A 22837-nucleotide genomic window follows, 5' to 3' on the forward strand; every position below is an offset into this window, starting at 1 on the left:
ATTGGGCTCCTCGCGGGGCAGCCCCTGGACAGCGCTGGATGCCACTCGCTGGCCCTGCCGGGCTGGTCTCTGCCTGGGGCTGTCAGTGGGGAGCTGGGACGCTGCATTTTGTGTGGTGGTAGAATAATAGCACTTAGTGTCCCCCCCCCACCGGTGTCCGTCCCCCTCCTCTCTCTGCAGCGGGGTCCCCCAGCCCCTTTTCTCTCCCCACTTTTTCCCTAGACCTCCCCCGCCCTGTATTTCTATTTTATAAACCCTCAGAGCTTCTTGCTCCCCTGACCCCCAAATCTCCCTACCCCAGGGGGTGGCTGTGATCCTGGAGCCTCCAAATGTCCCCTCGTGGTGGGTTCAGCCGACGAAGGTGAGTGAGAAGTTCAGGCAGCGTCACGAGAACCTGGACGAATGAACGTTGGGGGGAAAGTTGGCGAGACAGAAAGACGGGATTAATCCAACCTGACCGGCCGCTGGACAGACTCCACGGGCCGGGCTGGGGCCCTCCTGGGACACGGGAGAAGTCGGGGAGCAGAAATGTGTGACTCAAAATTGGGGTGTTGGAAACGAGGTCTCATTGGTGCATAAAATATTGCGGTGATGGGCTGTGCCACTCACCACCCTTTGGAGCCTTCAAGAAAGAGACTCGCTTCACCACCGTGGCTACCACCTCCCGTCTCCTGGGCCCACCGGGCCATCCACACACTGCTCCATGGAGACGTCCTGAGCACAGCGGCTGGAGAGAGGGACCCTGACACCATTGCCCTTCCCCCGGCTGAACCCCCAACCTAGGAGGAAACGGGGTCGGACTTTAACAGCAGCCGTGATGACGTCGGCTCCAGCCCGGCTCTGCCGGCAACTCTGCCCCCCCCCCCCCCCAGGACAGTCACTAGCGTCTCCGGGGCCAGTGGGGAGTCGCCCAAATCCGGGCGATTTTCCAGCTAGAGACTCGCTCCAGCGAATGGGGCCAGGGCTGGAACAAACCCTTCGTTTCACACGGCGCCTGCCACGGCTCCCCCGGTTCCTGCTCTGCTGGGTCTGTAACAGCCGGTCCCAGGGGTCAAGTGGGGGTTTGCCGTGGGGCTGAGCAGGCTGCAGGCTCTGGACCCCGCCCCCGGCCCGTGTTTAACCCTGTTCAGTGTGGGGCAGGGGCTGGAGCGTGTTCGCACCTTCGACTCTTTATTGCGTCTCCAGGGCCTAAAGTGATTTTGCCGCCAGCTCTTCTGGGCGCCCCCCATGGCAGGTGATTTGGCGGAGCCAATTCGGGGGAGCTGGGAGTTTGAGGGAAGTAGGTTGAGGGTGTCAGGAGCGGGGGCGGAGGGGAGAGGGGTCAGAATGGGGGACAGGAGTTTGAGGGCTGACAGGCTCCCCCCAGATGTCAGAACCAGGGGATAGGATTTTGGGGGGGCATGACGGGGAGGGGGCAAACAGTGCCCCCCAGGAGGAAGCTGCCATTTCCACCCCTTGGCAGGTTCCCCCCTCAATACCCCCATCCTGCTTCTGCCCCCTCAGTCCTGGGTCCCCCATTTTTTTCCCCTTGATCTCCTGCCCCCAGAATGCCCCACACCCCCTTCTGCCCCACATTCCCTGAGGGAGGTTGGGGGGATGTGAGGGGATAGGAGATGGGGTGGGTACAACAGGGTCGGGGACAGGGGACATGAGGGGACACAAGTGGGGGGTGAAGGGACATGGGATGGGGCAGAACTGGTGGGGATGTGAGGGAACTACAGGGCAGGGGGCAGAAAGGGGGGGACAGGGAGATGAGGGGACATGGGACAGGGCGAGGGGACATGTATGTGGGAGCAGACATAGGCCAAAGGGCAAAACGGGGTGGGGTGAATGGGACCATCAGGAGACATGGGACAGGGGGGGATTTGGGGGGATGGAAAGCAGGACAGGGAGAGGAGGGGCCCAATGCGTGAATGTCGGGGGTAGGAGGTGAAGGGCAAACGAGCTGGAGAGCCAGAGCTGGATCATCTGCCGAGGGGGGGGACTCTTGAGCTCTGTCCCCATATTCTTGCCCCCTTCTCTTTCTTGGGGGCTGGTCGGCTGCCCCCTCCCCGCCCCATCTTTTTCACAGCATCCAAGGTGAGCTTTGCCCAGGGACCTGAGTTGTGTGGCTGGACCCACTGCCCCAGGGATGGGCTTGGGAAGAGTCAAGGGACCTTTCACCTCTGGGGGGCTGGTGCTAATCTGTGTCCTTTTCTCTATACACCAGACCCCACCCCCCAACCAGAGCCAAGGAGAGAACTCAGGAGTCCTGGCTCCCAGCCACCCCTACCCCAATCACTAGACCCCATTCCCCTCCCAGAGCCAGGATTTATAACAATGAAGGTGCCGGGCATCAGGTTCACACAGAGTTTCACTCGCAGTAGCACAAACACCAATTGAGCGCTGGTTTTGTCAGCTGCTCCTTTAACAACTCAGGATCTACATTTAGATCTGCTCACGGGGGCCATAAACCACAATCCCCACCCCTCTGTCCTGTCTCTGTGCCACATCACTGAGCTAAGAACGGCATCTGCAGCGACACTACCTGGGAAGGAGTTTGACCAGACTCCTCCACCCTCATGCTCCAGGGCAGGCGCTGGGTCCAGCTGGGTCAGGAAGGAATCTCTGCCCCGCTCCATGGGAGAGGGTCACTCAGTGGGGGGTGGGGATCCCTCCTCTGCTCTGAGCTGCTGCTCCAGGGAGGCTGGATGGATCTGTTGGAAAAGGTTGGGGCAACCTGGGCATCTCTTGACATCTCCAGAGATTGCCCTGTTCCCAGCTGATCCCCAGACTGGGCAGTTCCCATGTGGGGCTGGGAGGTGATGGGGTGGCGGGAGGGGGGACATCAGGCAGCTGCAGGAGGGGATGTGGGTTGCTGGGCATAGCAGGGAGCTGGCTTTGCTCTGAGCACGGTAGATTTGCCCCGGAGAGTGCTGAGATTGAAACCATCTGATGGGAACAAAGGGGCTGAGCTAATCACGGCGCAGTTCCTCATTCTGCTCGCACTCGGGCCTCAGACTCAGTGGAGCTCAACACCGGGGCGTTGGTGGCAGCGCTGAGGGGCCCCCACTGCCCCCGTCATGGCGTCTGCTCTCACTGTCCTCCTCCTCGGTGGGTATCGGAGACAGCCAGGGCATGTGCCTGGGGGGGGGGGGGGTCTGAGACCAGGGCATGTACCCGTGGAGGGGATTTGGGACCAGGGTATGGGCCCATGAGGGGGGATCTGAGACCAGGGCGCGTGCCCATAGGGTGGAGGATCTGAGACCAGGGCGTGTGCCCATAGGGTGGAGGATCTGAGACCAGGGCGTGTGCCCATGGGGGGGATCTGAGACCAGGGTGTAGGACCCAGTTGCTCTGGGATCTGGTCACTAATGAGCTGTCTCCTCTCCAGGCTGCTGGCTGGCCAGGCACAGTGGGGTGTGGGGAGGTGAGTATCCGTCTGTGGGGAGGACGGTAACATCAAGGACTGGGGAAGGGATGCATGGGGTGGGGAAAAGAGGAACTGAGCCGTGAACCTTCCCCAAAAACAACCCAAACTTCCCCTGGGAACTCAGACCGGCCCCGTTCTTCTGTGCCCCTCCCCCTCCCCGGAGTAACTGGGAGCTGAATTTGGCTCCCAGGATCTGAGGAAGCAGATGGGAAACGTCCTCCGGTTCAAAGTCCTGCTCCCAACAGGCTGTGAGGATCGGGGGTGGGGGCGGCACATGGATTTATTTCAGCTCATGCAAACGCTAACAGGGGCTGTCCGTTGGCTCTAGATCCCCTCGGGGAACCGAAACGATCACGGTCAGTGCAGCCATGGGGAGAACCCCCCAGATCCGCCCCCAACAGCTCCCTCTCCTGCACTCACAGTCCCCCCACCCCATTCCCAAGGCCTGGGGAAAGGTGGGTCTTGCATGACTCCTGCCGGTCACAGACTATTTCCAAATCCAGGTCGGGGGGCAGAGCTGCAGGGGGCCCACTGGTCAGGCTCCCTGGCTGGCCTCAGGTGGGGTGAGGGAGAGGCAGGTGATCTCTCATGTAGCCGGGTCCTGAGCTATGTCTGGGTGAACCCCCTGCCCCCGAGCCCCATGGGCAGGCAGTGCCAACCCTGGTAGGGGACAGACTCCTGGAGAGGCCGAATGATGGGTGGACTGAATTGGGGTGGAGGGGCAAGCAGGGTGTGTGTGTGTGTCTCCCCTGTTTAACTCCTGTCTCTTGTTGAAAGCAGGGCATGAATTTCCCAAACCCACCATCTGGGTGAGCCCCAGCAGGGTGGTGGCACTCGGGGGAAACGTCACCATCCGCTGTGAGGGTCGGTACCTGGGCATGGAGTTCGTTCTGCGTAAAGCTGGACACCCGAACCTGCAGGTGCCTGCAGGGAAAGTGGCTGAATTTCCCATCCCCAGTGTTGGCCAGGAAGATGGAGGGAGCTACACCTGCGACTATCGCTCCACAAGGGATCAGAATCGCTCATCACATCCCAGTGACCCTGTCGAGATCACTGTGGGAGGTGAGGGAGGGGCCCAGCTCAGAGTCCCGCTCTGGAGATTTGGGGCACAGGAAGGGGGGATCCCTGCCCCCAGAGGGAGCTGCAGAGCAGGGGGGCCTTTCCCAGGCAACACAGCAGTTAAGGGGTGATGGGTGGAGGTGAAGGTTATAAACCTCAGTGTATAGTAGAGACTTGCACAGTCCCCTACAAGTCAGTGGTGGTGCTGTGCACGGAACCCAGCAGTCCTGGCCCCCATCCCCCCCGCTCTCCCCACTAGACCCCACTCCCCTCCCAGAGCCAGGGACAGAACCCAGGAGTCCTGGCTCCCAGCCCTCCCAGCAGAGAAGCCAGGGAGTGAATGGACCCTGGAGACTGGCCTGGCCTGTCACCCGCCGGGGAGCAGAGCTCTGGGCCCCCAGGGGCTGGGGTTGCTCCGTGTCTCATGCTGTTAGCCCAGGGCTCAGAGGAAACTCTGGCCCCTGTGGAAAGGCATCCAGGAGCCCGTCCCCAGAGCCATCAGGTCTGACCCACCAGTGAGACCGCTTAACCCCCAAGAGAGGGTGGACCCCCAAGAAGGGCTCTCACTGAAGGGGGCTCCCCCCATGGACCCCACAGGGCAGGATCTGTGAGTCCATGACAACCCCGCACTGAGGCCGCATGGTGAGGACGGGCCCCAGGAGTGAGTGACGGGGCCTGTGTCTCATGGCCTGTCTGCTTCCCACTGCAGAGCCCAGCTACCCCAAACCCAGCATCTCCGTGAGCCCCGGCGAGGAGGTCTCACTGGGGACAGCCGTGACCGTCCGGTGTTGGGGGCAGCACCCGGGCGTGTGGTTTGTGCTGAATAAAGAGGGACGTCATTTCCCACCTGTCGATTCGGACGGGTTGGAGGCTGAGTTTTCCACCAGCAACGTTCACCGGGATCTTGGCGGGAGCTACACCTGCTCCTATCACAGCAGATCAGAGCCGTTCGCCGTGTCATACCCCAGCGACCCCATGGAGCTCGTGGTGAGAGGTGAGGGGCCCGGCTCGGCGTCCCCGTTCCCAGCCCCACGCCCACCCAGATCCTCATGGGGGTTTGGTGCCAATGGGACACTCAGAGCCAGGATCTGCTGTGAGCCCTGACCCCGCAGAGGGGACGCCTGGCTGGGAAGCAGGGACAGTCACTGGGGGGTTCCCCAGGCAGGGGGGAGCAGCAGCCCCTGGAGACTCGGGGCAGGGAGGCTACTTTAACGCTGCCCTTTGTGCGTAGGAACCGTGAATCACTATTTAATTCACTGATCCCATCCTCTCTGTTCTCCAGGCCCTGCCCCAGGCTGAATGAGGCAGGTGCTGAAGGAGAAGTGGTGGCTTGGTGGACATGGCGCTGGGCTGGGACCCAGGAGATCTGGCCCAGCTCCTGGCGCAGCCACAGACTTTGTGTGATGGGAGCACATCGTGGTTTTCAAAAATGTCCTTGCGGGGGGCGGGGGAGGGAGGCTTTAACTTTGGGGGATCTCTGGCCGAGAGACCATAAACCAAGATGCCCACGGATAGTGGAGACCTCTGCAAATGCTCCCTCAATAGCGCTGCATAAACACAGAGTGAAGAGACAGTCCCTGAGCGTGGGAGCTCATTAAGGAAAGTGAATCTGTTGGTGCCTCAGTTTCCCCCCTGTAGAATGGGGATAAAGATGCCTCACTACCACCCGGGGGACTGACTCCTTTCTTCTGTGGGTCTCAGGCGCTGCTGTGCTGGGTACCAGAGACCAGCTCGTGAGTCTCTCTGTGCTGGGGGACTGGACGCAGTGAATGAGGCAGGGGCCACACATGGCATATGAAGACCCCAAGAACAAGGCAGCCGAGGCCCCGTGTCTGTGGGGCTGGGAGCCCAGCTCGCAGGGCCGGGATTCTGGGTCAGGGGGACTCTGGGACCTGGGAGAGAATCTCTGCCAGGGGGCCCCTGGATCTGCCCGTGCCTGGGAATCACAGAAGATGAGGGTGGAGATTCCACCTCCTTCCTAGGGAACCCAGTCCAGTGCTTCACCACCCTCCTAGGGAAATAGTGTTTCCTAATATCCAACCGAGACCTCCCCCACTGCAACTTGAGACTATTGCTCCTTGTTCTGTCATCTGCTACCACTGAGAACAGCTGAGCTCCATCCTCTTTGGAACCCCCCTGCAGGTAGTTGAAGGCTGCTATCAAATCCCCCCTCACTCTTCTCTTCTGCGGCTGGAGGCCGGGGCTGGGTGGGTACCTGGGTCTGGCTCTCATAGCCTGTCTCCTGTGCGCAGATCCCAGCTTACCCAGACCCTCCATCTCTCTCAGCCCCACTGCGGTTACCGCCCCAGGGGCAGACGTCACCATCCGGTGTCAGGGGCAGCGCCGGGACGTGAGGTTCTTCCTGCACAAGGCTGGAGACCTGAACCCGCAACAACACATGGACCGTGCTGGGGCCGGGGCCGAGTTCCGCATCCCCACCGTGGGCCGGCAGCACGGAGGGAGCTACAGCTGCAGCTACCGGCCCCGGTCAGAGCCCTTCGTCTCCTCGCAGCCCAGCGACACCGTGCAGCTGGTGGTAGCAGGTGAGGGGCCCAGGTCAGTGTCCCCACTCCCAGCCGCAGCCTCAGAAGTTCAGCACCTGATGAGATGCTGTTAGCCCAGGGCTCAGAGGAAACTCTGGCCCCTGTGGAAAGGCATCCAGGAGCCCGTCCCCAGGGCCAGTAGGTCTGACCCACCAGTGAGGCCGCTTAACCCCCAAGAGAGGGTGGACCCCCAAGAAGGGCTCTCACTGAAGGGGGCTCCCCCCATGAACCCCACAGGGCCAAGAGCGGGCAGGATCTGAGAGTCCATGACAACCCCGCACTGAGGCCGCACAGTGAGGACGGGCCCCAGGAGTGAGTGACGGGGCCTGTGTCTCACGGCCTGTCTGCTTCCCACTGCAGAGCCCAGCTACCCCAAACCCAGCATCTCCGTGAGCCCCGGCGAGGAGGTCTCACTGGGGACAGCCGTGACCGTCCGGTGTTGGGGGCAGCACCCGGGCGTGCGGTTTGTGCTGAATAAAGAGGGACGTCATTTCCCACCTGTCGATTCGGACGGGTTGGAGGCTGAGTTTTCCACCAGCAACGTTCACCGGGATCTTGGCGGGAGCTACACCTGCTCCTATCACAGCAGATCAGAGCCGTTTGCCGTGTCATACCCCAGCGACCCCATGGAGCTGGTGGTGAGAGGTGAGGGGCCCGGCTCAGCATCCCCGTTCCCAGCCCCACGCCCACCCAGATCCTCATGGGGGTTCGGTGCCAATGGGACACTCAGAGCCAGGCTCTGCTGTGAGCCCTGACCCCGCAGAGGGGACGCCTGGCTGGGAAGCAGGGACAGAGGGGGTTCCCCAGGCAGGGGGGAGCATCAGCCCCTGGAGACTCGGGGCAGGAAGGCTACTTTAACGCTGCCCCTTGTGCGTAGGAACCGTGAATCACTATTTAATCCATTGATCCCATCCCCTCTGTTCTCCAGGCCCCGCCCCAGGCAGTGCCCTGAGGCAGGGGCTGCAGGAGAAGCAGTGGCTTGGTGGACACGGCGCTGGGCTGGGACCTCGGAGATCTGGCCTAGCTCCTGGCATGGCAACAGACTCTGTGTGATGGGAGCACATCGCGGTTTTAAAAAATCTCCTTCCTGGGGGACCGGGGGGGGAAGGCCTCAACCTTGGGGGATCTCAGGCTGAGAGACCACAAACCAAGATGCCCACAGAGAGTGGGGACCTCTGCAAATGCTCCCTCAATAGCGCTGCATAAACACAGAGTGAAGAGACAGTCCCTGACCCTGGGAGCTCACTAAGGAAAGTGAATCTGTTGGTGCCTCAGTTTCCCCCCTGTAGAATGGGGATAAAGATGCCTCACTACCACCCGGGGGACTGACTCCTTTCTTTTGTGGGTCTCAGGCGCTGCTGTGCTGGGTACCAGAGACCAGCTTGTGAGTCTCTCTGTGCTGGGGGACCGGACGCAGTAAATGAGGCAGGGGTCACACATGGCATATGAAGACCCCAAGAACAAGGCAGCCAAGGCCCCGTGTCTGTGGGGCTGAGAGCCCAGCTCGCAGGGCCGGGATTCTGGGTCAGGGGGACTCTGGGATCTGGGAGAGAATCTCTGCCAGGGGGCCCCTGTATCTGCCCATGCCAGGGAATCATAGAAGATGAGGGTGGAGATTCCACCTCCTTCCTAGGGAACCTGGTCCAGTGCTTCACCACCCTCCTAGGGAAATAGTGTTTCCTAATATCCAACCTAGACCTCCCCCACTGCAACTTGAGACTATTGCTCCTTGTTCTGTCATCTGCCACCACTGAGAACAGCCGAGCTCCATCCTCTTTGGAACCCCCCTGCAGGTAGTTGAAGGCTGCTATCAAATCCCCTCTCACTCTTCTCTTCTGCAGCTGGAGGCCGGGGCTGGGTGGGTGCCTGGGTCTGGCTCTCACAGCCTGTCTCCTGTGCGCAGATCCCAGCTTACCCAGACCCTCCATCTCTCTGAGCCCCACTGGGCTCGTGGCCTCAGGGGCAGACGTCACCATCCGGTGTCAGGGTCCACGCTGGGACGTGAGGTTCTTCCTGCACAAGGCTGGAGACCTGAACCCGCAGCGACACATGGACCCTGCTGGGGCCGAGGCCGAGTTCCGCATCCCCACCATGGGCCAGCAGCACGGAGGGAACTACAGCTGCAGCTACCGGCCCCGGTCAGAGCCCTTCGTCTCCTCGCAGCCCAGCGACACTGTGCAGCTGGTGGTAGCAGGTGAGGGGCCCAGCTCCACGTCCCCACTCCCAGCCGCAACCTCAGAAGTTCGGCACCTGAAGTGATGCTCAGAGCCAGTCTCTGCCCAGAGCCCTAGAACTCGCCTGGACAGGGAGCGGGGACAGTGTCACTGGGGGGTTCCCCAGCCTGGGGGGAGCAGCAGCTCCTGGGGGTTCAGGGCTGAGGGAGGGGGGATCCCTGCCCCAGGGGGAGCTGAAGAGCAGGCGTCTTTCCAAGGCGATGCTCCTCCGGCTGCCCCTGCTCTGGGGATGCACAGAGGAGTTAGGGCCCAGGGGCTGCCGAGCCGGCACCATCCCCAGCCACAACCCCTGCTTCCCGGACGGACAGTAGCGATCGATGCTGAGTCACGAGCTGAGGTGGATTAAGGTTTCCTGGGGAGCAAGGGGGATCCCTCCCCCCTTTCCACCTGCATCCCTCTCCTGTTCCACCTCCTCTGCCTGTGGCCCCGCCCACGGCCCCGCCCCTTTCTGCCCCTTCCCCGGGGCCCTGCCCCTATTCCAGCCACGGCCCCACCCCATTCTGTCCCCCCATGCCACAACCCATTTGTTACTTTCTGCTCCCCCCCCACTGTGAGCCTCTGTGGGCTCTGTCCCTGCGTCTTGGCCCCAGGGCGCAGCAGGGAGTGAGAGTCCCCCAGCCCAGAGGCCACAGCAGGTAGCGAGAGTCCTCACTTCCCGGGGCCGCAGCAGAGGCTTCCCCTGCCTCCCCTCGCCCACTGCTTCTGCAGGAACCAGAGTCTGGGGGCTGAATCTTCTCCGGGGCCCCCCACTGGGCCAGGGCCCTGAGCCCAGAGGCTGATCCTCCACTGGTCACGGAGGGTGGGGGTGATCTCTGCATCAGTGTTTCAGCCCCTCCCTCTGCCCCAACAGATGCTGGTTCTATTCCCACAGGGGGAATGGACTCAGCCCAGCCTGGAGCGGCACCAGCTCCCAACCGCGTGGGCAGAGCAGGGCCAGGTACCAGGGGGAATCTATTGAGTCACAGATTATGGGGCAGCTTCTCTCCAGTGGTTGGCCAGGGGGAGGGATGGAGGCTGTTCTCAGGGGCAGTGACTCCCCCCACCCGCCAATGGATCTGGGAGGGGAGCGAAGCCTCCTGCTCTGACATGAACCCACCGGAGCTCCCTGCAATGCAGCCAGGAGCAGCCAGCATGGGAGGCGGGATACTGGGCTAGATGGGCCCATTGGCCTGAGCCGGTGTGGCCATGAGGCCGAGGTTGAAATGCCTTAGAAATGACGGCCAGGCTGGATCAGACAGCGCCCCCTAGTGCTGTGCTGGGGCTATGGGGCCAGCCCTGACTGATGGGGAGAGCGACCCCTACCGAGTCCCGAGCCCTGCAGCCTAGTGCTATAAATCCCCCAAATCTTCCTGGTTCTGACCCCACTTGATGCCCTGGGGCCCCCAACATCCTCCCCATATACTATTTTGCTGCCTGTGCCCTGAGGTGTCCCAGCCCATTGGGCACCGCCTGGGGTGGGAGGGGCTGGGGGGGAACAGACCAGCTGCTCCTGGCACTCACAGCTGCTGCTGTTTCCCAGGCGGATCGGAACCGCCGGCACCTCTGGGTCTGACCAGCCTCATCATCGCCGGGGTGAGCGCGGCAGCTGCTGCCCTCCTCCTGCTTCTCCTCCTGCTCCCCGTGGCCTTCGTCTGCTACAGAAGAACCCGAGCCAGTGAGTGCCCTGCCCAGCGAGGGTTTGCCGCTAGACAGGGCCGGATGGGGTCACAGCTGGGATGGGGGACTGAGCCGGGAAAGCCAAGGAGCAGGGGGGCTCAGCAGGGGGCGCTGTTGCATGTGTAATCCCTGTACACACAGCTGTGCCACCCCAGAGGGGCTGCATCTTAGGGCCAGCGGAGGGTCCCCATATGACCAATCTCTCTGTACCATCTGCACCATCTGTGGCCGCATCTCAGCACTGAGCAAGGGGTCCCTGTATAATGAGCTGTGGGCACCGTGCCTCTCAGGTACCTGTGGTGCCAGGGGAGCCGACCTATGGATCGGGTTCATTATAATGAGTCACTAAGGAGGGAGGACTGGGGACAGGACAAGCCCCCCGAGTTAATCTGCTCCTCCTCCTGGTGCATGCTCTGGTGTTGTGCAGCTCCCTGCTGGTCCATCCCACTCCAGCAGGGATCCAGGCTCAGCACCAGCAGTAGAGGGGACCCCCCAGGTACCTCTATCCCTGCCGCCCTGTGGGGGGTGAGTGGCAGGGTGCTGGGACTAGGGGATCCCGATCGGCTCATGGGGGATTCTGGTTTGTGTCCCTCTACAGGAAAACGAGATGCACCGAGACCGAGCAGGTAGGAACCTGGATCCTCCCCATCCCGATGGACCTGCCTGGGTCACAGGGCTCCTGGGTTCTGTCCCCGGCTCTGGGAGGGGGGAGTGGGGGGTTGGGGGCCAGGACTCCTCAGACATGATCTGGGCCTGCTGACAGTGGAGGGGCACAACCCCAGAACAGCTGGAGTCACACCACACCCGCCCCCTCCCTCTCGGAAAACAGTGACACCCCCCACCTGCAGCTCCTGGCTCTGCTCCCTGCTCCACAGCTCAGCTGCTCAGCAGGGAGGGGCCCGGCTGAACCATGTGACTCAGCTGTCCGGGGGGGGGGGGCGGCATGTGACCCTGCTTCCCCCCTATACACGTGTCACCTCTCCCTCGGTTCTGTCCCCAGCTCTGGCAGGGGAGTGGGGTCTAATGGGTGTGGTTGGGGGGTTAGGGAACAGGGTTCAGTGTGAGGCAGGATTGGGGGCTCTCTGGGTGTGTTGGGGAATCTCCCTGTGGGTGGGGGGATATGACATTTACAAGGGGATTTTTTTCTCTTTTAGCACCATCCCCTTGGAGGTATTGAAGGCGCCAGCTCAGCAAGACCCCATCTGTAAGTAATGCACCCAAGGGGGTACCATTGGTGGGGGAGGGTACCTTGTGAGGGGTGGGGCTTGTGGGGGCTCTACCAATACGGGGCAGGGCCTGATTTACAGCTGCTGTAAATGGAGAAAGTCCCAGAGGTAGCCGGTGTCAGCTGAGCTTCCTGCCTCCTCCTGACCAGCTCCCTGTGGGTCACCCTCCCCTCCCCCTCTAGTTCATAGAATCTCTCTCTGTGCCCCCCATTCTCCCTCCCCAGACCTGGGGCTTTGTGTGTCCCCCCTTCATTTCTCCATCAGACCTTCCCAGCCAGTGACCTGTGGGGAATCCCCAACCACTCCTGGCTCCCAGCCCCCTGCTATAACCACTAGACCCTACTCCCCTCCCAGAGCCAGGGTGACAACCCAGGCATCCTGCCTCCCAGCCCCCCTGACCCACCATAACCCCCTAGACTCTGCTGCCATCTCCGTGCCTCAGTTTTCCTCTCTGTAACATGGGGCTAATGACCCTGGCCCATGCTGTGGGGTGGGGGAGGGGTGGCTGTGCCAGGCTCTGAGCCCCCAGGCTGGATGGAGGGATCAGAGCGGGGTGTGGAGTTCTGCTCTGGGCCGGCCGGGGGTGCAGCTCAGCGGATGTCTCTGTTCCACAGATGCCTCCATCGACGAAGGAAAAGAAACATAGACCCTCGTAAGTGTCCCTGTCCGCCTGCAGGCCCTGATCCCCAAGCCTGACCCACATGGGCCCCCTCACCTGATCTGTCACACTCAGTATTTTGGGGTGGCGATGGGGTTGCAGGGGTGTGTGTGTGTGTGTGTCCCTGTCACTGCCTGCTGGAGGGGACAAGCCCTGCTCTGTGTGAACGTGTGTGTGTGGGCAGTTGGTGCACACACATGCACACGCACGCCCCAGTGACTCTGTCCCCTCCTGTCCCCAGGAGCCCAGCCTTGGCACTGACGGACTCACCTACGCCGAGCTGGACCGCCAGGCGCTGCAGGCCAAGCGGGGGGACCTGGTATCTGGTCTGTGCTGCTGCACATTGCAGGCCACAGAACTTCACCCACCCACTCCTGTAGCACACCCCAGCGTCCGGCTGAGTCACTGACGGCCTCAAATCATGGATTAAAGACTTCAAGTTACAGAGAATCCACCATTGACACTAGTTTAAACCTGCCAGTGGCCTGCGCCCCAGGCTGCAGACGAAGGCGAACGCCCCCCTAGGGTCTCTGCCAATCTGACCTGGGGGAGAAATTCCTTCCCGGCACCAGATACAGTGACCAGCGAGTGTCTCGTCTCTGTCCCTTGGAGGGATGTACTGCTAACAGTCACAGATCGGCTCCATGCTGTTGTGGGATGTCTCCTCATCCCGTCCCCTCCAGAAGCGCAGTCTTGAAGCCTGTTAGGTCCTGTAATGAAGTGGAACTGTTCTTAGCGTTTCCTCTGAATACTGTGTGGGTGCCTCAGTTTCCCCTATTCATTTTGTAAGTCTCCAATGTGCATAAATGGCCGACACTTTGTATCCTGGCAATAAATGTCTGGGGCCCTTTCCCCCTGCAAGAGAATAGCTAAAGGTGAACAAAGCGATCAGGTGACCTCCTGGCCCCGGGAAAGAGACAAAGGCCAGAAAGGAGGAGCTGGAGGGGGGTTCAGTTTGGGGATGGCTGGGGACGGGGAAGGGACAGGTCCCTTGGGAGGCTGCTCCAGAACTTCGCTCCTCTGACAGTTGGGCCTTGTCTACACTAGAGTCTTGTTGACAAAAAGCGCCGTGATCACATCGCTATTGCACGTTCACACTGTGCATCCTCTGTCGGCAGAGCGTGTCCACGTTTGGTGCTCCAGCGTCGACAGCGAGAGCAGTGCATTGTGGGTAGCTATCCCACCGTGCTACTCGGCACCTTCTGCAGCTAGGGATTGTAAGAAGGCGGGGGGGGGGGATCGCAGCTCGTAATGGGGGCGGGCTCAGTGTCCCATGGTGCCTTATTTTCTGTCCCAGCATCTCCTGCTGTTCCAGCTGCGTTTCGCGGCATTTTCCAAAGGCCCCTGTTTCCGGTGCACCTGCCATCCCTGTGTGAAAGGATGGATCCCGCCCGGCTCTCCACTGTTGTGAATGCAGCGTGGCTGGCCAGGCCGTATGTCCTGAGCTCCAGGACCGGCGCTAGGGTTTTGAGCCCCCTAGGCGGACGGCAATTTCGCCGCCCCGCGCGCTGGTCCCGCAGCTCCAGTGGAGCTGCCGCAGTGGTGTCTGCGGGAGGTCCACCGGAGCCGCGCGAGCAGCTGACCGTCCGCAGGCATGACTGCGGCAGCTCCACGGGAGCTGCCTGCTGCCCCCTCTGGACACCCTGGGCTGCCAGCTGCTGCGGCTGCGCCCTGACCCAGGGGACACCCTAGACTGCCGGCTGCCTGGGGTTTTCCTGGGCCAGGGGACCCCCTGGGCTGCCGCGGCAGTGCCCTGACCCAGGGGACACCCTGGACTGCCGGATGCTGCCGGCAGCTCAGACTCCCTCTCTGTCCCAGCAGCAGCGGCTGCTCAACCATTTAAAAAAAAATTGGGGGGCGCTTTTTGGCACCCTCAAATCTCGGCGCCCTAGGCAACTGCCTAGTCCGCCTAAATGGTTGCACCGGCCCTGCTGAGCTCCCAGTCTGAACAGGAATCAGAGTTGCCTGAGCTGCTGTGTGCCATGGAAAGAAACAACCCCAGGTTCCTCCTGGCATTCACGGAGCAGCTGCCCAGTGTGGAGCCTCGCTCTGGGGCTCGGGAAACAAGCGCTGAGTGGCAGGATCACGTTGTTATGCAGGTCTGGGATAGGCAAAATGAGTGGGGGGGACATGCTGGGTCACATGCCCCGTACCCCCAAGTTCTGCCAGGGAGCGAGTCAGACTGATCCCGGTGGAACGAATGTACGTGGGAAAGACTCCAGCAGCGAGTGCTCCCGCTGAGACCCATTAGGCATTGCCCAGAGCCAGGAAGTGAGGCCGGGCTGGCAGCGCAGCTCTCTGCCAGAGGGCGCCTGGGGAAGCCGGCTGAGTCCCCTGCCTTCCTCGCCCGGCAGCCGCACGGCCCGGTGAGAATAACTCCTCTTCACGGGTGACACGGGTCTGGTGAACTAAGTTTTAATCCAGCAAGGAAACGTATGTACCTGCCTGAGTGCGGGTCTGGACTAGCCTGCCTGGGTGTGCAGAAGGGAGCTCAGGGAGTCGGGGCAAGGTGGGGAGGCAGCAGGGGCCAGAGGTGATATGGGGGTTGGGGGAGGCAGCAGAAAAGCTTCAAAAACAGACTCCAAGGAGAAACTGCTGAGCTGGAATTGATATGCAAACTAGATACAATCACCTTAGGTTTCAATAGGGACTGGGAATGGCTGAGGCATTACAAACATTGAATCTATCTCCCCTTGTAAGTATTTGCACACTTCTTATCAAACTGGCTGTACTGGGCTATCTTGGTTATCACTTCAAAAGTTTTTTTCCCTTACTTAATTGGCGTCTCAGAGTTGGTAAGACAACTCCCACCTTTTCATGCTCTCTGTATGTGTATATATATCTCCTCAATATATGTTCTATTTTATGCATCTGAAGAAGTGGGCTGCAGCCCATGAAAGCTTATGCTCAAATACATTTGTTAGTCTCTAAGGTGCCACAAAGACTCCTGTTCTTTGTCCTCCAGATGTTCCTCCAGGTGTCGAATTGTGGGGAAGAGAAGCCCAGGGATTATGTCCCTTCCCCTCTTTAATATTTTTTTCCAATTTGCTTGAAAGGTCTTTGCTGCGACCCGGGGACCAGGCAGTCCCCATTGGTCCAGCAATCTCCACTGTGCACAGTCGCTGGGGAAATGGATTCTTTCCTTGAGGGGTGTTGATGAGCCATTAACAGTGTCTGGCTGGTCCTCTCTTGCAGTTGAAAGGTTGGCTGTGGGCATCTCCCAATCTCACAACACATTTCAGTAGCACACCCAGCAATGCTTCAAAACGTCCCACACAAGGACAGCGCAGACAGTGCAACAGGGCATGAATGTTCAACAGATCAAGACTTTTAAAATGATGCCTCACAAGGCACCTTTGTAGCCAACCCATCATAATTCTATCGCAGTGGTGAATACGGGGGCTCCATGGTGCTACTTTGAGGTACAGATTGTCACCTTGTGGTATCACCGCGGCGCGGCCAGGCCCTGGGAAAGAGACCTGGGACGTGTGAGGAACAGACTGTGAACTTCCTTTCCCGTGCAGAGGTGGCTGTTTGTGGTCTCCTTATGATCACAATGCGGTGTGACTAATTCCCTTTAACCTTCTCCATCTTTTCCTTATTTCTATATGAGTTGCTGTTTAATAAATTGTACGTGCTCTGAACTCTGTGTAATGATCAGTGGGTAAGGGAAGCACCTGGTGCAAAGAGAGTGCCTCAGAGTGGGGACACCCTCGCCTCTGTCCTAGGTGACCACCGCAAGACCGGGGGTCGAGCCCCCAGGGATGCGGGGCCCAGCCTTGCCGGGGTTACGAGGGCTCTGCCGCACGGGAGGGAAGAAGGGGAGCCCTCGAAGTCAGGCAGACCTCTGGGTAAAGGGAGTGGGAGGGAGGACTCAGATCCTTTCACTAGCCAATCCCACCGGGGCGGGTATAAGCCAGGAAAGTTCCCCACAATAGCGGGACCCTTCCCCTGCTTACACTAGGAGCGGGATCAGCAGCCGCCCTGCCCATCCATCCGGAGAGTGAAATGAACCGGTTCCTCCCCCCACAGCCCAGCTGGTCTGGTCACAAGCGGCTCTGCTCCGGTGACTCCCGAAGGAGTGAGACTTGGAGCCGGGCTGACTCCGGCTGTTGGCCGCCACTCAGCCCCCGTTTCAATAGACAGGCCGGGTGTGATTCCTTGTCCGGGGAGTTAACCCGAAAGCTTTGCCTGTGAGCCGCTGCTGCTGGGGGTTTGCCCAGGAGCCAAGTAGAACCAGGGGCTCGGTTTGAAACCTGTGAGACCCTCTGCAAAGAGCAGCTGGGATAGGGGAGTTTGGGGGAAAAGGTTGAGGGTGGTGGAGTGAAGGGATTATAGGGGAGACAGGCTGAGATCAGGGAGGGAATGGGGACAGGAATTTGAGGGGAGACAGAAAGGGGCCGGGTGGGTGGGTGTTGGAGAGGTGACGGGAAGAGTTGAAGGGGAGACGAGAGTGGAGGAGGAGGTAGAAGGGAAATGGTTGTAAGCGGGATGGGGGGATGGGGAGGGGCTCCCCACTTACAGAGTTGGGGTCAGCGGATCGGGGGAGAATTTGTTTTCCCACCAAAACTGCAGGTGAGCTGGGGCGCCTCCGGCCAACTGGGGTGGGATGGGGGAGCCAGGGGCAGGCAATGGCCCCTAGTGTCCCCTTTGGCCATGGGATAGATTCACCCTGAAATACTTACAAGGGGAGAACCCAGGTGCTCCCTAACAGCAGGGAGGGCTAGCTTGGTGGCTTGAGCATTGGCCTGGTAAACCCAGGGTTGTGAGTTCAATCCTTGAGGGGGCTACTTAGGGAGCTGGGGCAGAATCAGTACTTGGTCCTGCTAGTGAAGGCAGGGGGCTGGACTTAATGACCTTTCAAGGTCCCTTCTAATTCTGTGACATAGGTATATCTCCATAAATTATATTAATAGGGGGCACCTTCAATTGTCCTCTCTTCCCTGCTGTCTCGCACCCCCAGTGCAGGAAGGCCCAGTTTCCCAGAGGCAGCCTGGTGCGAAGCCCATAGGGGACATCTTAATTGAGGATGGGGGATGGGCATTTGGGGGGAAACATAGCAGGCAATGGGGGTGAGGGGGGATGGGCTGTGGTGGGGGAGGGTGTGCAGGGGCACACTTGGGGAGATTTGAAGGGGGATACACCAGGGAACAGGCAGGATTTGGGGGGGTGTTGGTTATGGGAGAATCTGCAGCTTGTCCCCCTCCTGCTCTGGGGGGCCAAGAGCAGCTACAGGGAGAGGCTCCTGGGCAGCTGGTGAGCACTGGGGTGAGGGATTTACGGCCCATTGGGATCATCTGGCCAGGTTCCTGCAGCACCTTTAAAGCTGCCCCTGAGTTGTGGTGCCCCCAGTATTACCCAGCACTGAGTGAGATGGCACAACCATCACATCCGGGTCCTGGCTCCCAGCACCCACCCCCCTGCTCTAACCACTAGACCTTCCAGAGCTGGGAATGGAGCCCCCTGACCTCCTGCTCTCTAGCCAATGTTTGTATATGACAAAGTGAGGGGTTCCCTTGTTTTTTCCAGTGGTTGGCACAGAGGGCACCAGAAGCAAAGGTTCCCTGAACAAAATCCACCCCACCCCCAAGGAGCCCAGAACTTAAAACCCTCCTGAAAGCTAAAGCAACTTGAAAAGCACAGCGGATCCTTGGCCTGGACCCAGTACGGCACTCCACACACCATCACCTCACCCCCGCCTCCTTCTGACGTTACACCCAGACTTGGCCAGTCTGGGTCATGCGTGTGTGAGCATGAAAGTGGGTTTAAGCTTGGGGCATTAATGCTTTCTTTCTTCCCCTGAGTGATGTGGAAGCGTTCCCAGCACTCTGCTGTGATTTTATTATTTTATTTGTAAGCAGAGTCAGGATGAGCTCTACCTTGACATCTGGTGGTGAATTATGGCGAGTGTGGAAAGGAATTTCAGGAGCTGATCTTGTTTGCATAGGCACACCCACCCTGCCTAGCATAGCCCAGGGCAGCCTAAAATGGTCACTTTGACAGCTGTGAGATCCCCAATTTCTCTGTTATTGGGGCAGGAGGAATAAAATGTTGTTGCCCTGATTATGTGAATGAGGGACTATGAACCTGTTTTATGACAGAGGGTCTCACCATCAACTAAGTAGCACTCGCTAGACAAGGGACATGGGTGCCAAAACCCCGTGAATGGGTGGGTGGAACGCACGCACGCACGCACGCACGCACGCACGCACGCACGCACGCACGCACGCACGCACGCACGCACGCACGGTGGGCGTAGGCCGCCTTTGAGGGCCTGGAATATGACTTGTACCTTCTCTTCTCTCCACTGTCGAAGAGCAGAGCTAATTTTGATTCCATTAAGAGGCCATGTAGAGGCTGCTGAGCTGAATTCACTTTGGGCTAAAGGTGCATGAGTACTGGGGCTCACCTGCTACAACCTGCAGTCACTAAAAGAGCTAAACTGATGGCGCTGAGATCACTGAGTGCTGTGTTAACTAGCAGGGGAGCCTGACGATCTATTGCTAAGCGGTTGGAGCAGCCCACAGAACAGTGAGTGGAGCTGAGCTGAGCAGTTTGCGGGGCGATTGGAGCAGTCCATGGAGCAGAGCAGGGCAGAGTGGTTTGTGGGGATGGCTGGAGGGGCTTCTGGGTCAGCTGGAGGAGTGGCACAGCTGGTGGCATGGAGCCGGTCTTGGTGAAGGCTGCAGCAGAACTCCACGGAGAGGCGGGGCAGTCGGCCTTGGCCCACATAAGGTGCCCCCTTAACACCCTGTGTGCTGCCCCCCATTTCCACCCAGGTTGGGGGGGGGTTAAAACTTTGCAGATAAACTTTTGAACTCTGGGGTGGCACTGACCAGGGACATAGACTTTTGGGTTGTTGGACTTTGGGGTGATTGGACGTAAAACCCTAAGGGGAAAAGGACACTGCCAGACTTACTTGGGGATGGGTCTTTTGCTCATGGTTTGTGTTATGAATCCTGTTTGTGGTGTTTCCCCAATATGATGCCACATTGTTTCCCTCCTTTATTAAAAGGATTTTGCTACACTCAGACTCCGTGCTTGCAAGAGGGGAAGTATTGCCTCCTAGAGGCACCCGGGGGGGGGGGGGGGGTAGTCTGTCATTGTCCCAGGTCACTGGGTGGGGGCTTGAGCCGGTTTTGCAATGCGTTATTGAAACGGAACCCCTGGATATTGAACCCAGCCCTTGTTGCTGCAAACTCAGAGGGGCATAAAGGTTACATATTAATAAAGCTTTAAAATTTAGACACTTTGTGTGCCTCATCATCTCCTCCCCAAAAAAATCCTGTGGCCCCAGCCTGATCAACTGTGGCCCCAGGCAGATTGGTAACAAGAAGCTGTCCCAGGAGCACAATGGGCTGCGAAGAGCCAGAGGACAGAAGGGAGGAGAGGAGGCCCAGGTGACCCTGTTCACAACCCTGTTTACCTGGAGAGAAGACAATGGACAGAGGTGGGGCTTCGGGCAGGGGATATCAGATACCCAGCTGGGAAGCAGGGGGGCTCTTGGCTGGAGAGGGGGAGCAGGCAGAGCCCACCTGGATGCAGGGGAGACTGGGATGTGCTGGGCTGGGGGAGGCCAGGCCTGAGGCTCTGAGAGTTTCCTGTGATGGGTTCAACGCTCAATAAACCCTCCTGTTTTACGCTGGCTGAGAGTTGCATCATCCCCTTTGGGAGATGGAGGCCCCGGGGGTCCAGAGTGAGTGGACTCTCTGAGGGGGCCCGCGATGAGAGACAGGTTTGAAGGGGCTTAATTCTGAGAGAGAGTGCACCCCCGAGAAGGGCTGTCACACTGAAAGGGGCACCCCCGACAGACCGCACAGGGCAACAAGTGGGCACAACCTGTGAGTCCATGACAGATGGAATTTCTCTTTCTCCTATTTTCTTTTGAACCTTGTTGATTTGATTCACACGCTGAGAAAAGCCTCTTAGATCCAGATGTTACAGTGTAAACCCACCATCACCGCTCCGCTATGGCGCAAGGGGCAGCAAATCCAGGCATCCCCCATCGCGCCCGCTCCTCACTCGGTGCCACGGCTCGTGTCGCAGGTGGGCAGGTTGGCAGGCTGAGTGGGAAGGCTGCAGAGTCAAACTCTCCAGCGCCAGGAAATGTCACAGTTACAGTTTCCTGACCGACCTTAACTCTGCCCCCTCCATTATGACACCATCCTTTAATTGCATGATCATGTATTAATTTTAGCTGTGCGAGTCATCAGCCAGGCTTGAACCCCAAATGTAAAGGAGATGGAATTTTCACGGAAATCGTGGTCAGTGGAAGATGGAAGACCAGAGTCCGTGGTCGCCTGGCTCTCAGCCTGATGCACCTTCCTCAAGGCTGCGGGGTACGTTGAGGTGACCTGTCCCCCCATCCACAAAGACACAGATAAGCTGGGAGCTGCGTGACACCTGGCCAGGCTGACGGTCCTTGGGTTTCCTGGGTTTTGCAAAGGCTTCTGCTTGCTTTGACCACACTCGATTTCGCCTGCAGATTAGAGACAAGGTGTGATAGACACAGGAAGATACAAGACATTGTCATCTTCCTTTAGCTGGAGCCATCAGCTGAGTTCCTTATTTGGGGCTCGGTGGAGCTGGGCACCGGGGTGTTGGAAGCAGCACTGAGGGGCCCCTCGCTGCCCCCATCATGGCATCTGCTCTCATGATCCTTTTCCTTGGTGAGTATTGGAGTCAGCCAGGGCGTGTGTTCATAGGGGGGGATCTGAGACAAGGATGTGTGCCCCTGGGGCCGGGGGGGGCGGTCTGAGTCACTCTTGGATCTGGTCCCTAACGAGGTGTCTCCTTTCCAGGCTGCTGGCTGGCCGGGCAGAGCGGGGTGTCTGGACAGAGTGGAGAGTCTGGACGTGAGTATCCATGGTTCAGGGAAAACTTCGGCATTCAGGATGGGGAGGTGGGGAGAAGTGATTTCCAGCCTATTCATACCCACAGCAGCGCCCTGGGCAGGGGCTTAGCACCCCCTTCATCCCCCTTCATCCCCCCACCCTGTCGCCCTGGGTCCTGCCCCCAGGGAACGTGGGGCTGCTCCGTCCCCTGGGCACCCTCCCCTGCTGAGCCCCTCTTTGGCCAGGTTCCCTGAGGCCCCTGCAAGCAGGTTCCCTGGGGCACAATGCAGACTTACGGCTTAACCCCTTCCTGCTCGTGCTGTAGCTGGGGGACAGGAGGTGTCTTGGTTATGTCAGTGGCCAGCAGCAGCCTGGGGGTGTTCGCTGCCTTTCCACACTGTGTGGGCAGGAAGGGACAAGCTGTTTCCAGCTCAGGGGGAGAGATGAGCTCTGCAAAGACATGGGCCAGGTCATCCCTCCCCCCGTCATCCCCACTCTCCCTCTCCTCCCCAGTGACTGGAGGCAGCTCCTGTCCCTTCCCTCCTGCACAGGGCCAAAAGGCTGCTGCTGGCCACGTTCTGGCAGAAATCTAGGGAGGGGAGGCATTTGACCCGATGTATCTCTGCTTCCCCACCCGCCACGTGGTGCCTTGGGAAGACACGGCGCCAGGTAACAGGAGAGGTGGGTCCGTGCCCGGGGGCCCAGCTAGGCATGGAGGGTGGAGAGCGCTGGGCCGGGAGGTTCAGTTTGGTCAGTCACCCTTGGTGTGAGAGGGGTATAGGAGCGTGTGTGTGTGTGTAACCTCTCCCCGTGTAGGGGGGTAGAGGTGTGTTGTCACCCCACCCCATGTGAACTCTACAACCTTAAAGATAAGGTCAATAAGAAGAATCCAGCTACGCAGTATTTCTTTTTAACAGGGGCTCAGTCAATTTTCTGTTAATTTGAATGTTTGTACTGCGTAGTTCTCATCGATTGCCGTTGAAGTCTCTTGAATACAGTAATTTTACCAGGTGTCCTGTATTCAGCACAGGGACATATGGTCACTTACTGGTGGGCTGAGACCAGAATCCAGCCCTGCACCCAGTGCAGCCAGAGGTGACTCGGGATTGACCCTGTGGGGTTGATATCAGAACCCAGCCCACAAGTTCCCTGTGGATGCAGTGAGGTGTCTGTTACCCCAGCGCTGTCCCTGGGGCTGGCACTAAGGGCAGGTTA

The 22837-nt window shown here is 59.4% G+C and overlaps 1 protein-coding gene across 1 annotated transcript in view; it reads left to right on the plus strand.

Moving 5' to 3' along the window:
* LOC127036922 (immunoglobulin superfamily member 1-like) overlaps positions 1-22837 on the plus strand; it is a 133252-nt gene that overhangs the window by 55350 nt on the left and 55065 nt on the right. Inside the window, exons 5-15 of the mRNA XM_050928206.1 lie at positions 5181-5465; positions 6724-7014; positions 7375-7659; positions 8918-9208; positions 10099-10185; positions 10768-10902; positions 11503-11530; positions 12059-12108; positions 12745-12773; positions 13030-13114; positions 21590-21643. Of these exons, the coding sequence (XP_050784163.1) occupies positions 5181-5465; positions 6724-7014; positions 7375-7659; positions 8918-9208; positions 10099-10185; positions 10768-10902; positions 11503-11530; positions 12059-12108; positions 12745-12773; positions 13030-13114; positions 21590-21643 (1620 nt within the window). The remainder of the gene's footprint in view (positions 1-5180; positions 5466-6723; positions 7015-7374; positions 7660-8917; positions 9209-10098; positions 10186-10767; positions 10903-11502; positions 11531-12058; positions 12109-12744; positions 12774-13029; positions 13115-21589; positions 21644-22837) is intronic.

Source organism: Gopherus flavomarginatus, chromosome 18, assembly GCF_025201925.1.
Source record: "Gopherus flavomarginatus isolate rGopFla2 chromosome 18, rGopFla2.mat.asm, whole genome shotgun sequence".
In the NCBI taxonomy this organism is placed as follows: Eukaryota; Metazoa; Chordata; order Testudines; family Testudinidae; genus Gopherus; species Gopherus flavomarginatus.